The sequence below is a fragment of the Convolutriloba macropyga genome, chromosome 9, assembly GCF_964194025.1.
Source record: "Convolutriloba macropyga chromosome 9, txConMacr16.3, whole genome shotgun sequence".
NCBI lineage: Eukaryota > Metazoa > Xenacoelomorpha > Acoela > Convolutidae > Convolutriloba > Convolutriloba macropyga.
Window position 1 is genome coordinate 39,194,839 of NC_134476.1, and position 12,608 is coordinate 39,207,446.

Consider the following 12,608-nt stretch of genomic DNA (forward strand, 5'->3'; position numbering starts at 1 on the left):
GCGATTGCTAGCTGGCATTAGTATTATGCTTAATAGCTTTCCGTTGAAAAGCTGAATTAAGTGTGATTTTAGAATCTATCCGAATATGCACAATCTATACACCAAATAAGAACACTTTGACACTTAGAAAAGTCTGTCATTTTCTATCTCTTGATTTTTTTCCTCTCTTTTTGGCATTTTAATTTCGTTAAGTTTGTTTTAGTTGAAAAAAAAAACAGGTTAAATTTCACCGTTTTTTTTTCTTTCTGTTTCTTTGCTTTTCAGAATTTTTTTCGTGTTCAATTATTAAATAAGGCTTGTTGGAAGGGTTTCTGATGCTTGGTCAATTCAACAATGGTTTGATAGCATATTTGTTTATAAAATAAATTAATTAACTGTGCAGTTTTTTGTAGTTTTTTTCACTTCTTGGCTTTTCCAGCGGGTTTGGTTTTCGTGTGGGTGCTCAATGAAAAAGCAGGAATTGTTTGAGAAAATTTGTTGAGATGTGGTAATTTCTAGAGAATATTGTTAAAAAATTGAACAGGTTGCTTAGATTTTGTCCTTTATTTATTTTAAATGTTTTTCTGCATTGAGTTGGTTATATTAAGATATTCTTTTGTTGAACACAAATGATTTATACCAGACAACCTATCATAAACACGTAGTAAAGGAAGCCTTATAACGAGTTCATTTGAAGCGTGGTTTGTTTTTCAAAACTACATCTGAAGTGAAGTGAGAAGTTGGGTGCTATGAATGTGATGATGTCTATATGTTCTAATTGTGCCCATTTTTAGTTGCTTGAATTTGTCAACAAACCGCTAATTTTAATTAACTTTGGCACTATTTATTGTCATAAAAATCAATGGATAATTGACTTTTGCCCTTTTCGTACTTTTCGTGTCACTTATTTTCCTTAATAACAGGTGTCATTGGTTGATAATGAGGAATAAATGAACTTTATTGATAGTTTGAGTTATAGCTAGTTGACTCTGTAACTATTTGTACTCAAAATTTGCTCAAGTACTCAAGTCTCTGAGTATTTGTTGTACTGCTTGTTGTTTGGCCATTTAATTTCATTGAGGACAGGTTGCAAACAGTGATTAAGTTTATCGACTGAACTGTTTCAGTTCAAAGCTAATGCTATCTATGACGTTGACACCAACTGTTTTCACTAATTGTATTGGAATTTTCGAGTTTTGCGAGTTTATTCCTTCTGCAGTCTCATCTCTACATGTGTCATCGGTTGCTATGAATGCTTAATTAATTCACGTTAACTGTTTCAGTTTGTTGCTATTGCTTTCTATGACTTCTAGTTCTTTGTTTGCAAAAATTAATGATTTTTTTAGTTTTGCTGGTGTGACTTGTTTATTGTTTTCGTATCACTTTTCTCATGTTTATGAAGGTCTTATTGGTTGTTTATGAGGATTTACTCAACCGAAACATCTCTTTCGGTCCGTAGCTATTTTTGTGACTTCTGAATGTTGACTGTTTTTCAAAAATTTTTAGTTGGATTTTAAAGTTTCGAGAAAATTTGCTGCACTTTTGACTTATCATTTGGTGTCGTTAATGAGAGGTTTCATGCTCTGTTAATACGAAATAAGTAAAACAACTGCTTGAACTCATTGCAATTGTTTTTGATTTTTGTCCTTTCAAATGTTGATATTTTAGTCTTGCATGTTTGTTTTTTCGTTTTTCTCGAGGTCATATCGTTTTGCCTTAAAAATAACCATTTTTAATTGACTTCTAGTGCTGAGTAGTTCTGGTCAATTCATTGGCTCCATTTTATGGCTGTTTTTTCTACTGACATGCTTTTTGTTTTGGAATTTTTTTAATTGAATTTGTGAATCTTGCCTTTCTTTTGTCCATTTTTTCAGCCATTAGAACTGCTAGAAGACATTTTATAACTTCTAGAGTTTTATGGTATGTTGTTGCTAACGACCTCGGCATGTAGTTATGTGTTTCTTTGACTTTGATGCCACTTTTTTGGCACTATCTTTTGCGGATGATGTACTGTGTACTCGTTCTAAGGATGCGCGCAGTCAGTAAATTGTCATGTTGTTAGTTGTTGTTGCTGTTATTGTTGTTGTTTTCCGTGTTGTTATTTTAAGTGATGCTTGAAACACTAGATCTTTAAATAAATTTTCGTATTTAGATTCTTAGTTCATTTTTTGCATATCATGGCTTTAATGACTGTCTCAATTGGATGCTGCTGTAAATGTGTTAATTCTCAGATCATTAGAAGTCTCATTTCTTTGGCTGATAATTCAGGACTTGTCATGCTATGTTTTATAACCATAAGAGAAGGCCAATAATAGCCGGAGCTATTATTGGCCTTCTCTTGGCTCTTATTCGTAGTCAAGATTTTTGGTACATCCATATGACAGTCAAAATCACTTCAAATCTGCTTTTTGTTCATTCGTTCATGCAATTTCAACTGAATTGCGTGCGTGACGTCTTTTTTCACTCTTAATGGAGCGACTTTTTTTGTTCATTTGCGTGATTAAATTTTTGGCCACACTTGACTTAGCTCACTCTCAAAAATGACTTCCTGAATCTGAAATTGACTTTTCCTTACTTTGATTCAAAGAGATTAGGTCAAGTGAGTGCGTGTCACTGTAATTGAAGGTTATTTGAGACCATCTAAAAAATGCAGCAGTAAGTTAAATAGGTTCTTAATCGAAATGTAACATCTCAGCATTTAATGAAAAGTTTTTTTTGTCTGTTTCTTTTACTATCTTTTTCAGACTTTAGATCTACAAAGCTATTGCGGCTACTTTCTAGCAATCTACCAGCTAGGTTGTTTTGTTCCGTTCTCTGGCGCTCATTTTTTGTTTTAAGTTTGTCCATACAGCAAAGTCCTCTCACTCAGGGTGTTTGCACACATGACGTCATTTTTCTCTAACAAAATCTCTAGCCTCACTCTATAAAAAACTTTTACACTTTAAAGCTAAAGTTTGAGTTATACTAATTATAAAAAACTCACATGTGTAATAGGTCTCTAATAAAAAATGATTCGGCGCAGTGAGTTTTAAAACTCTTTTGATTTATCGCTAAATTTTTCTACAATTTACATCTATCTGCTTTTTGTATAATCTCTCGCTTGGTCTTAGAAGTATTTTGGTGAGCTGAAGGGGGTAACACAATGTATCTTAGTTATATTGCTATTAGTTGCTCTTGAACGGAGTTTGAGGCAATTATCGTAAAGCTGTGTCTTTTTAATGCAAAATTTTTGCATGACCGTTTTGTTATAGAACATTCTTTCGGTTTCTCTTCTCCAGTGACTTTTCACGCTTGACATCTTAATTTTTGCGTGACCTAAATTGCTCTTCTTCAGAAATTGAGTCTGTTGCTAAAACAAAAGGGATCGTATGATGAGATGTCACGAGGCCCTGATAGCCGAGCGGTAATTGGTTCAGTTAGTCTATTACGAACGTAGCCGGAGGGCTGAACCCTTCCTTGGTCAGATTTTTTTGCAACCATACAGAATTATCTAGGCTACAGCCCCCTTTGAATTAAATTGTCCCACTTGTAGTTCGAGAGCAATTTGTCCGACGTTAGTTGGTTTATTTTTCAATTTTGATATGGACGATATCGAAATTATTCGTGAGAATATACTGATGAATTAATCTTTTTACTTTTCCCCTGACAAAGAGCATGGATTTCTTTCAAGTATACAGCGTTTTTTCATTGAGATATTTTTTGGCGAATCAGAAATCAGATGTTTGTTAGAAGATGGTCTGACTTTTTAGGAATATCATTGTTGATATATTTGAAAATAATGAAAATTTTGGGGAAACTCAAATTTTGTCAAATTATCACGATTGTCTATTTATGCTTGAGTGTTATATCGTGAATTGGTTTCTATTTTTATAATAGGTTGTTCAGCCTGATTCAAGTAAATTTAGTTTGCTAAATATATTGGATCCTATTTACTATATTATGGACCCTTATATTTAAATCATATATCGTAAGAAAGTCTGGATACTAGTAAACAGAATGTTTATTGTTGACTTAATATGTATGAGTTAATGAGTAAGAAACAACGCGATGTGTGGCTATATCAAAATAATTTTGTCTTAGACTGATTTTGTTTGGTGTATCTGATAGTTTTCGAGGGAGGCTTAATAAATGGGAATGTAATCAGTTGTTTAGTTTGTCTTCACTTTCTCACATGATGACCTTCTTTATTGTGACTCATGATCATTGAAATTGTAGTTTTCAATCTGAACCAATCATATCTGTCAATGGATTTTGGTCAATAAACCTCAGTCTAATATTCTTATAGGAAATAAGACCACACGTAGATCCCCCATGTTAACATATGCATGCCTAAATGCGCAGCTCTTCAACAAAAGTGTAATTATTGTAAAAGTGTGTCTTTTTATGAGAAATTTTTGCTTGACCGTTTGCTGTTTATGAACAGAAAATGCCGTTCGTGAAGAGAAAGCGATAAGTTTGTTTGTTATTCTTGTGTGCTTTCTGACTTTTTCTTACTTTGGAAGCCATTTTTATAGCCGCCCTCAGCTTCTCAGCCGGCTATTACAGCGCTCCTATTTTTTTTACGACTCGAAGAGGAGTATTGGAGAAGTCCTCTTTTTAATCAATTTTATTGGAGTGATTTTTTAAGCGGGAAATGAAACGCGTGAAAAAATTTGGAGTGATTTTGGTGCTGAATAAAAGTGAAGAGCGGAGCGAAAAGAGAGTGGTTTTTGTTCATACCGCTGTTTTCGAGAGAGCGAGAAATTGATGTGTGAAAAAATTTACTCTAAGCGAGCGAAATTTTTTTGTTCACGTGCGGCATTTTGAAGCAGTTTTTTCATTTATTTTGACTAAGCGGTTTGGTTATGATTTTTTTAAATTTTAGGCTGGTTTCGGTAGTGGTTTGAAGGTTTTTGGAAATTCATATGAATTTTATAATAATTCGGAGGTTTTTAATGTATTTTGCTGATTTTCGGGCTAATTTTTGCGTTTTTTGACGATTATTTTGTTAATAGCCGCCCTCATCTTCTCAGCCGGCTATTATAGCGCTCCTATTTTTTTACAATTCAAAGAATTTGAATTGTATTGGGGCGCTGTCTTTTTTTTAAGATCTGTTCACACATTTTCATGATTTTTGAAGTCAAATTGGAGTAGTGATTTTGGTCACGCCGAAACAGGAAGTGGTGCGAAAAAGCGAGTGCTTTTGCGGCGTGAAATTTTTTCGCTCTAAATTTAAAGTAGATTGAGAAAACGGTGTTTGAAGAAAAGTTTGCTTTCTCGCTAGTGGTTTTTTGTTCACATGCGGCAATTTCACTTTGATTTTTACTGTTTTTTCGATTTTTTGGATCGGATTATTTTCTAAATGGTTTTTCCAATCCATTCATAGTCCGTTCAAGGTCTAGTTTTCTGTTTAGTCAGAGAAAATTCTTTGAATTGTACGTCAGGACTTGTGCTGCTATGTTTTTTTACTTCGTCGAATAAAAAAATGTTTCGCTTTACCTCATTTTGCCGTTTTTTCAACATTTTGCGTGATATCTTTTTGACTTCTCTAGGCTAGTTTCTCTCTTCTCTCATTCTGCTAAAAGTGGTTTAGAACATCAGTTGCTCAGCAAAGCAATTCAAAATGAACAGAGTCAGTATTAAAAAATTGAAGTCAGAAGTAGAAACGGGATAAACCCATAAAGCCCAGTTTTAGATGCCCGCTATTTGAACGTCGTTCCTATAAGTCTTAGTTACAATCTCTAATGCTTAATGGTATTGGTAGTAGCCCCTGAAGCCTCTCTCTAAGAAACAGAAGTACTTTATGTTCAACTACGAAATGCCATCAAAATAAATCGGACTTGAAAAATGTTTTTGTACAAAAATCTTTTTTTTTTCAATATCTTCTATTCTTTCAATCCCAATCATGCTTATTGGAATCAACGGCGGCTATTTTCCGGCAATCTGCCGGGTATGTTTTTACTGGCTCAAATGGGTATTGAAGAAAACCCTTCTTTTTGAGCAAATTTATGATAACAATTGGTTACAGTTTTGTGTGTAAAAATCATTTTTTTGTTGAGAAATATGACAAAAAATGGCGAAAATTGGAACTATTTTTCTTAATTTTTTGCAGTTTTTCGCTTTTTTTCTGTTTTTAGCAAAGTTTTTTTAGCCTATTATGACTTGCCTATTGTTCTGCGAGCATCTGGATACCCTTTTGACTGAAGGGATTTTTTCTTCGGATTTATATGCTTTTGAAATATTAAAAAATTTAGTAACTTTTCCCAATTTTTCAGTGAAAGCTGTTTTAAAGAGCTTTTTCTCATAATTTAGCCTAAAGTATTTTTCAAAATTCACATAAGTGGTTTTTGTAAGTTCTAGTTGTTTCGATGAAGTTATTTTTGGCAGAGATAGTTTTTTCGGGATCTCAATTAATAACAAAATTTGATCAGATCTTATCATATTTTAACATTTGATTTTATTGTTTTTACTTTTTGTTTCATGGTCTTGTTTCAAGATAATCATAATTTAGTAAGGGCACGTTTTGTTTGATGAATAGTTGGATGGCATTATATGGATTTTCACTTCGAGTCGTTTCCAGAACTCTTCCGGCTATGTTTTTTACTTGAAAGAAAAATTTGTTTTGCTTTTCCTTAGTTCACAGGTTGTTCAACATTTTTGCGTGAATGCTTTTTGACTTCTCTAGGCTAGTTTCATTCTTTGCTCATTCTGCTCGAAGTGCTTTTAAATAGCAGTTCCTGAGCAAAGCAATCTAAAGTGAACAGAATCAATATCGGAAAACGAAATCAAAATACAAACGAGATGAACCCATAAAGCGCAATTTTAGTTGCCCTTTACTTGCTTTTTGTTCTTATCACTCTTAGTTAGCATTTCTAATGCGTTTTTGGCATCGATACTAGACTACCAGAAATCCAATCAACATTTTTTGCATCTTGGAAACGCTTTTGTACAAAAATCAATTTTTATCATTGTTTTTCTGTGCCTTCAATCCCTAATCGGTGTTATAAAATACAGTTAGTTATAAAATGCAGAGTCACCACTTGAAATGCATTGGAAAATGGCAATTACTGATCGCTTATGTGCAAGTTTTGCAGGTCCCTATACCGTTCCTGCTCATGTTTAACCTTTCTATTTTCCCGTGCATAATATGCTATATAACAACACACATTGTAATTAGAGGGTACATAAAAAACCTGCGGGGGAGATAAAATAGCTCCTCTTATTGTATCCCTGACCCCGCATGCTTGACCCACTGCCCCTTGATAACCACAATGCGCTCACCACCGCCACCTAATGCTAGCATCCCTTACTACCAGCTGGCTACTAGAGTGCAACCGCTTGCCGCCCGTTTGAGAGCAATTCTCTCGACTAAGTTTGTTGTTGCTGGTCTGAACAGTCCGTTTAGCAGTCGTAACATTTTTAAAATACGACCTTCTTAAAGTTGGGTTAATCAATAAAAAATGGCTTCAAATTTTCACGTCAGTTTCTGCAAGATTCTGAAGCAAACTTATTGAGCAGTTTTGCCATGCTAGCTGGTTTTCGTTTTTCAAGAAACTTGATCTTCTCTGGGATCGTTGTTTCAAGCTTTTGATTAAGCGTTCACGGTGTGAGTTGGTGAATTATCAGAGCATCGCTAAAATATCAATACATGGTCATGACAATGTTCTTATTTTTTGAAAAAAATTTCAGGACGAGAGAATCAGAGCTGAAGTTTGACCTGACCAAAGCACAATCTTCCATACTTCAACTCAATTCCGAAGTCACTGCTCTCAAGGCTAGTCTTGAAAAGCAGAAATCAGACGCAGACAAAGTCACTCAAAAACTAAACAAAGAATTAAAGCATCAGAAACAAGATGCAGACAAAGTTTCCGAGAAACTGAACCAAGAGTTGGAGCGACAGAAAACACAGCACGAGCTGGACAAGACAGAACTGGAGAGAAGTTTAAATCTTTTGAGAGGCGAAAACGAAAGTTTCTCATCTCAGATTCATTCATTGCAGAAACAAAATGCCGAGTTGATTTCATCTATTAGCCGAGTAAGTTTTGATGACTCCATAGTCTTAACTAGTTGTAAGCAGTAATTTATAATTAAAACTGTGATCTTATGTTTCTAGCTCATTAAGCAGAAGGTAAATAGTGAAAACGTTCAAACGTTGGATCAACTTTACACGTGATGCATGGTTTAGTTTGATTTTTATTAAGTAATTTTCATGACGATTGACTTTCACTAGTAATAAGAATTCTGTTTAATTGCTCTCGAACGAAGTTTGAAACAATTATTGTTAACGTGTTGGTCTTTTTACGACTCGAAGAGGAGTATTGGTATTCTACAGGTTGTTTTTTAGCTTAAGCAAGTTTGTTCATGACTTGAACTGCTGACTTTTGTTTTCGAACATCGACTTCTGTTTTAGAGCGCTGACTTCTGTTTTCAATTGGACCTTAACAGTAGCTTAGGTACTAGTATGCTGAACCGTAAAAAGTTAATTAGCACCTCAATTTTCTTGCACTTGACTTTTGGAGGCAAGATTAGTCCAACTTTGAGAACACTTTGTTTACACCATTGATCACCTACAGTAGTCCTCTCGTCTACCTTGAACGTTCACTTACCTGAAATCACAATGTAAAGTTGATGAACTTCGTCCAAGTTTCCAGTAAAAAGAAATTTGTCACAAGATCTGATATGTTTTCAGGTTTGTTCAAATATGGCTAAGTTTGCATTTGCGTTTAACATTAGAGAGAATGAGGTGAATAAATTGTGATCTTGTAACCAACATCTTTTTTACCTGTTAAACTTGGATGAAGTTCGTCATTTTTACATTGGGTTTTTCGGTAAGTAAATGTTGCTTTTATCTGAATATCATTGGTAGGCGAGAGGACTGCTGCACATGATGAATGGTGTAAAAATTGTTTTTAAAGCCTCATGTTATGTCGGAGTAGAGTTGCCTCAAAAATTGAATTTTCGTAAAAATAGGGTGTGCTAACTTAGCCGTTTACATAGCTTATTTTGCCGTTCGCTAACTTTGCCGTTACGCTAACTTAGCCTATTTTGCCGTTACGCTAACTTTGCCGTTTAGTAACTTTATTAACGTTTATTAATTGCTCTTGATTGAAGTTCATAGCAATGATTGTAAAAACATGTGTGTCTTTTTTATGCAAATTTTTTGCTTGACTATTTTGCGCTTTTCTTTTAGAACATTCTTTGACTTCTCAATTGACTTTTTCACGCTTTCGTTCTTCATTTTTGAGTGATCTCTATTGCTCCGAAGTAAAGCTAATATAAAATCGGTTGCAGAATAGAAGAGTTACGTGATCTGTAGCGCATTGGTTAGTGCTTGTGGCTGTGGATCGGGTGGTCAGTGGTTCGAATCCTGACGGGATAGGTTTTTTGCACTTATAAAGAAAAATTGATCTAGGCTACAACCATGAATTAAATTGCCTCGCCTGTCGTTCAAGAGCAATTCTTCCGACATTTGTCGTTTTATGTTTAACTTTGCCGTTTATTAACTTTGCTGTTACGCTAACTTAGCCTATTTTGCCGTTCAGTGTACATAGAAATTAGGAATAGCTGGTAATACGGAAGGTAAAAGGGGCATTCTGAGACGTTTTGTTTCCATAACAGTATCTTCATTTTACTCAAACTTCAGACACTATTAGGCTAACTTCTTGGTTATTTTTAACTGCCGCCTCAGCTTCTCAGGCGGCTATTATAGCGCTCCTAATTTTTTTCCTTCGTCGAATAAAAATTTTTCGCTTTACCTTAGTTCACATCTTGTTCAACATTTTGCGTGAAATCTTTTTGACTTCTCTAGGCTAGTTTCACTCTTCTCTCATTCTGCTAAAAGTTTTTTTAGACAGCAGTTGCTCAGCAAAGCAATTCAAAATGAACAGAGTCAGTGTTAAAAAGCGAAATGGAAAATAGAAACAGGATAAACCCATAACGCCAAATTTTAGATGCAGATTACTCGAAATTTGTTCTTAGTTACCATCTCTAATGCTTATTGGTAATGATACTAGCCCCTGTGTGGTCTCACTACGAAACAGCTGTATCTTCAGCTCAAAATGACATCAAAGCAGTTCGCACTTTAAAATTGTTTGTACAAAAATCATTTTTTCACAAGTTTTTTCTCTTCTTTCAATCCAAATCTTGGTTATGGGAATCAACGGCGGCTCTTTTTCGGCAATCTGTCGGCTATGTTTTGACCTTAAATTTTAGTAGTGGTCATATTGGTATATAATAACCCTAACGGCGTCATCTGTAGCTCCCTTAGTGATTTTATCTACCCCCACCCCGTCTGAAGCAGGCTGCAATAGATTAGAGTTCCCACTAGTCATCTGAGAGCAATTCTTCTGACGTTAGTCGGTTATGTTTATTTTTTGTAAATTTCTTAGTTTCTGACGGATTGTGAAACATTTAAATGGCTAACAACTCGAGATGTTCCTAATAATTTACGTTATGGCAAGTCTCTTATTATAGCAAACGGACATGGATTCTCCAATATTTGTGCTGTAGCGTGTGTTCTAACTCTAACTTAGTGTAACGAGATACGAATTCTCTCAAAAAGTAATAGGATCTCTGGGAAATGTGGAGTAGTTTGATAGCTAATGTTTAGGCAAGCTCTGTGACCAGCCTCACTGGTAAAGGCACTCTTCCAAAGTCAGCACTGGCCGGGAGAGGCAGCGAACCTTCTCGAAGTCCCATTATGAATGACTCTTCAATCATGCCTAGCATGGATCCGAATATAATCAGCCCAATTTGTGCTGGAGCCATGTCATCTACAAGACTGATTGGTCAGGATATAAAGGTTAGTTAGTTAGTTAGTTTTTAGGTCTGTCAAAGTTACTTTCGTGATGTTTCTTAGTCATGTTTTGGTTACAATTTCAGAGATCATTTTAGGCATCATAATCCCAATTATACCTTAGAGCACCTATTTTTTGCGTGAGATGGTAATAACTGCTCATTATTCTTTAATTTTTCAAATGTATTAATCAAGTTTCATGGATTGTTCAACTGACTGGCTCAACGATTTGTTGAACTAGCAATCTTCATCAGAGAGCAGCTGTTTACTAGCTCTCGATCGAAGTTTTAAGCAGTTATTGTAAACGAGTTGGTCTTTTTACGACTCGAAGATAGAGCAGTATTGGCATTGCACATGTTTTTACGACTCGAAGAGGAGTATTGGGATTCTACAGTTTTTTTTACAATTCAAGGAATTTGAATTGTATTGGGGCGCTGTCTTTATTTTTAAGATCTGTTCGCACATTTTCATGATGTTTGAAGTCAAATTGGAGTAGTGATTTTGGTCACGCCGAAACAGGAAGTGGAGCGAAAAGGCGAGTGGTTTTGCAGCGTGAAATTTTTTCGCTCTAAATTTAAAGTAGAGTGAGAAAACGGTGTTTGAACAAAAATTCGCTTTCTCGCTAGTGGTTTTTTGTTCACATGCGGCAATTTCACTCTGATTTTTACTGTTTTCTCGATTTTTTGGATTGGATTTTTTTCTAAATGGTTTTCCCAATCCATTCATAGTCCGTTCGAAGTCTAGTGTTCTGTTTAGTCAATGAAAATTCTTTGAATTGTACGTTAGGACTTGTCCTGCTATGTTTTTTTTCGCAGAAAGCAAGTTTGTTCATGACTTGTATTTTGACTTCTTTCTGTTCGAGCATTTACCTCCGTTTTTGATTGTTGACTTCTGTTTTCGAACATTGGACTTTAACAGTAGTTTCTTTTGTAATGTATAGTAATTAAGAACTGATGGTAATGTTCAAGGTGAAGAGGTCATTTTGAGATTTTTCGTTCCTATATAAGTCACCCCTAATTATCTAAACTAAACCGCACAATCCTACCCCACCACCTATCTACCCCAACCACCTATCAACCCACACCCCCCCCCCACCGCCCCCACACCCCGCCCCCAACTTTCCCCCCACGTACCCCTACCCCCTCCCTTCACCTAGCTACCCCCACCTACCCCAGAACTACCCACCTCCCCAACCTATCTACCCACCCGCCCACCTACCTCCCCCCTCACCTAGCTCCCCCCGCACCTATAAAGTTGTCGGCATTTAACGAACATTTAACTGTTTTTGAATGTCCACTTCTCTTTTTGAAGATTGGACTTTAACAGGAACTGTTGGTCGAAAGTAAGACTCAGTGTGGAAAGTTGATTTTGAAAAGTTATGATCCAATAACTGTCCGTCCTCCCTATCCAAACTACAGAAACCACGTCCTCTAATTATCAACCCCCAACTACTTACTCCCACGTAACCTTACTGCCTGCCTAGATACCCCATTCTCCCCACAAAGCAACACACAACCCCCAACCGATCCGGACACTTATCCCCTATCAACCCATCTATCCCCACACCCCAAGGTCTATCCCCTCCTCCCATAACTTCCACCGCGACTGCAATAATCCAGCCCTCTACCTCCCCGCCTGTCTAAACCCCAGCCACCTACACCCGCTGATACCCCCTTCCCTTCACCTACCAACACCAACCGCCCTCACACCCCCCAACTTTCCCCCCACCTACCCCTACACCCTCCCTTCACCTAGCTACCCGCACCTACCCCAGAACTACCCAACTTCCCAACCTATCTACCCACCCGCCCACCTACCTCCCCCCGCCCTCACCTAGCTCCCCCCGCACCCAAAA

General features: G+C 36.2%; 1 protein-coding gene across 2 annotated transcripts in view; it reads left to right on the forward strand.

The window, feature by feature from the left end:
* The window catches only part of LOC142345772 (uncharacterized), an 86,312-nt gene that overhangs the window by 49,495 nt on the left and 24,209 nt on the right, over nt 1-12,608 (forward strand). Inside the window, exons 9-11 of one of the 2 annotated variants that reach the window (XM_075398093.1) lie at nt 7,648-7,993; nt 8,072-8,086; nt 10,568-10,759. In XM_075398093.1, the coding sequence (XP_075254208.1) occupies nt 7,648-7,993; nt 8,072-8,086; nt 10,568-10,759 (553 nt within the window). The remainder of the gene's footprint in view (nt 1-7,647; nt 7,994-8,071; nt 8,087-10,567; nt 10,760-12,608) is intronic. The other variant, XM_075398094.1, reaches the window with a different exon arrangement.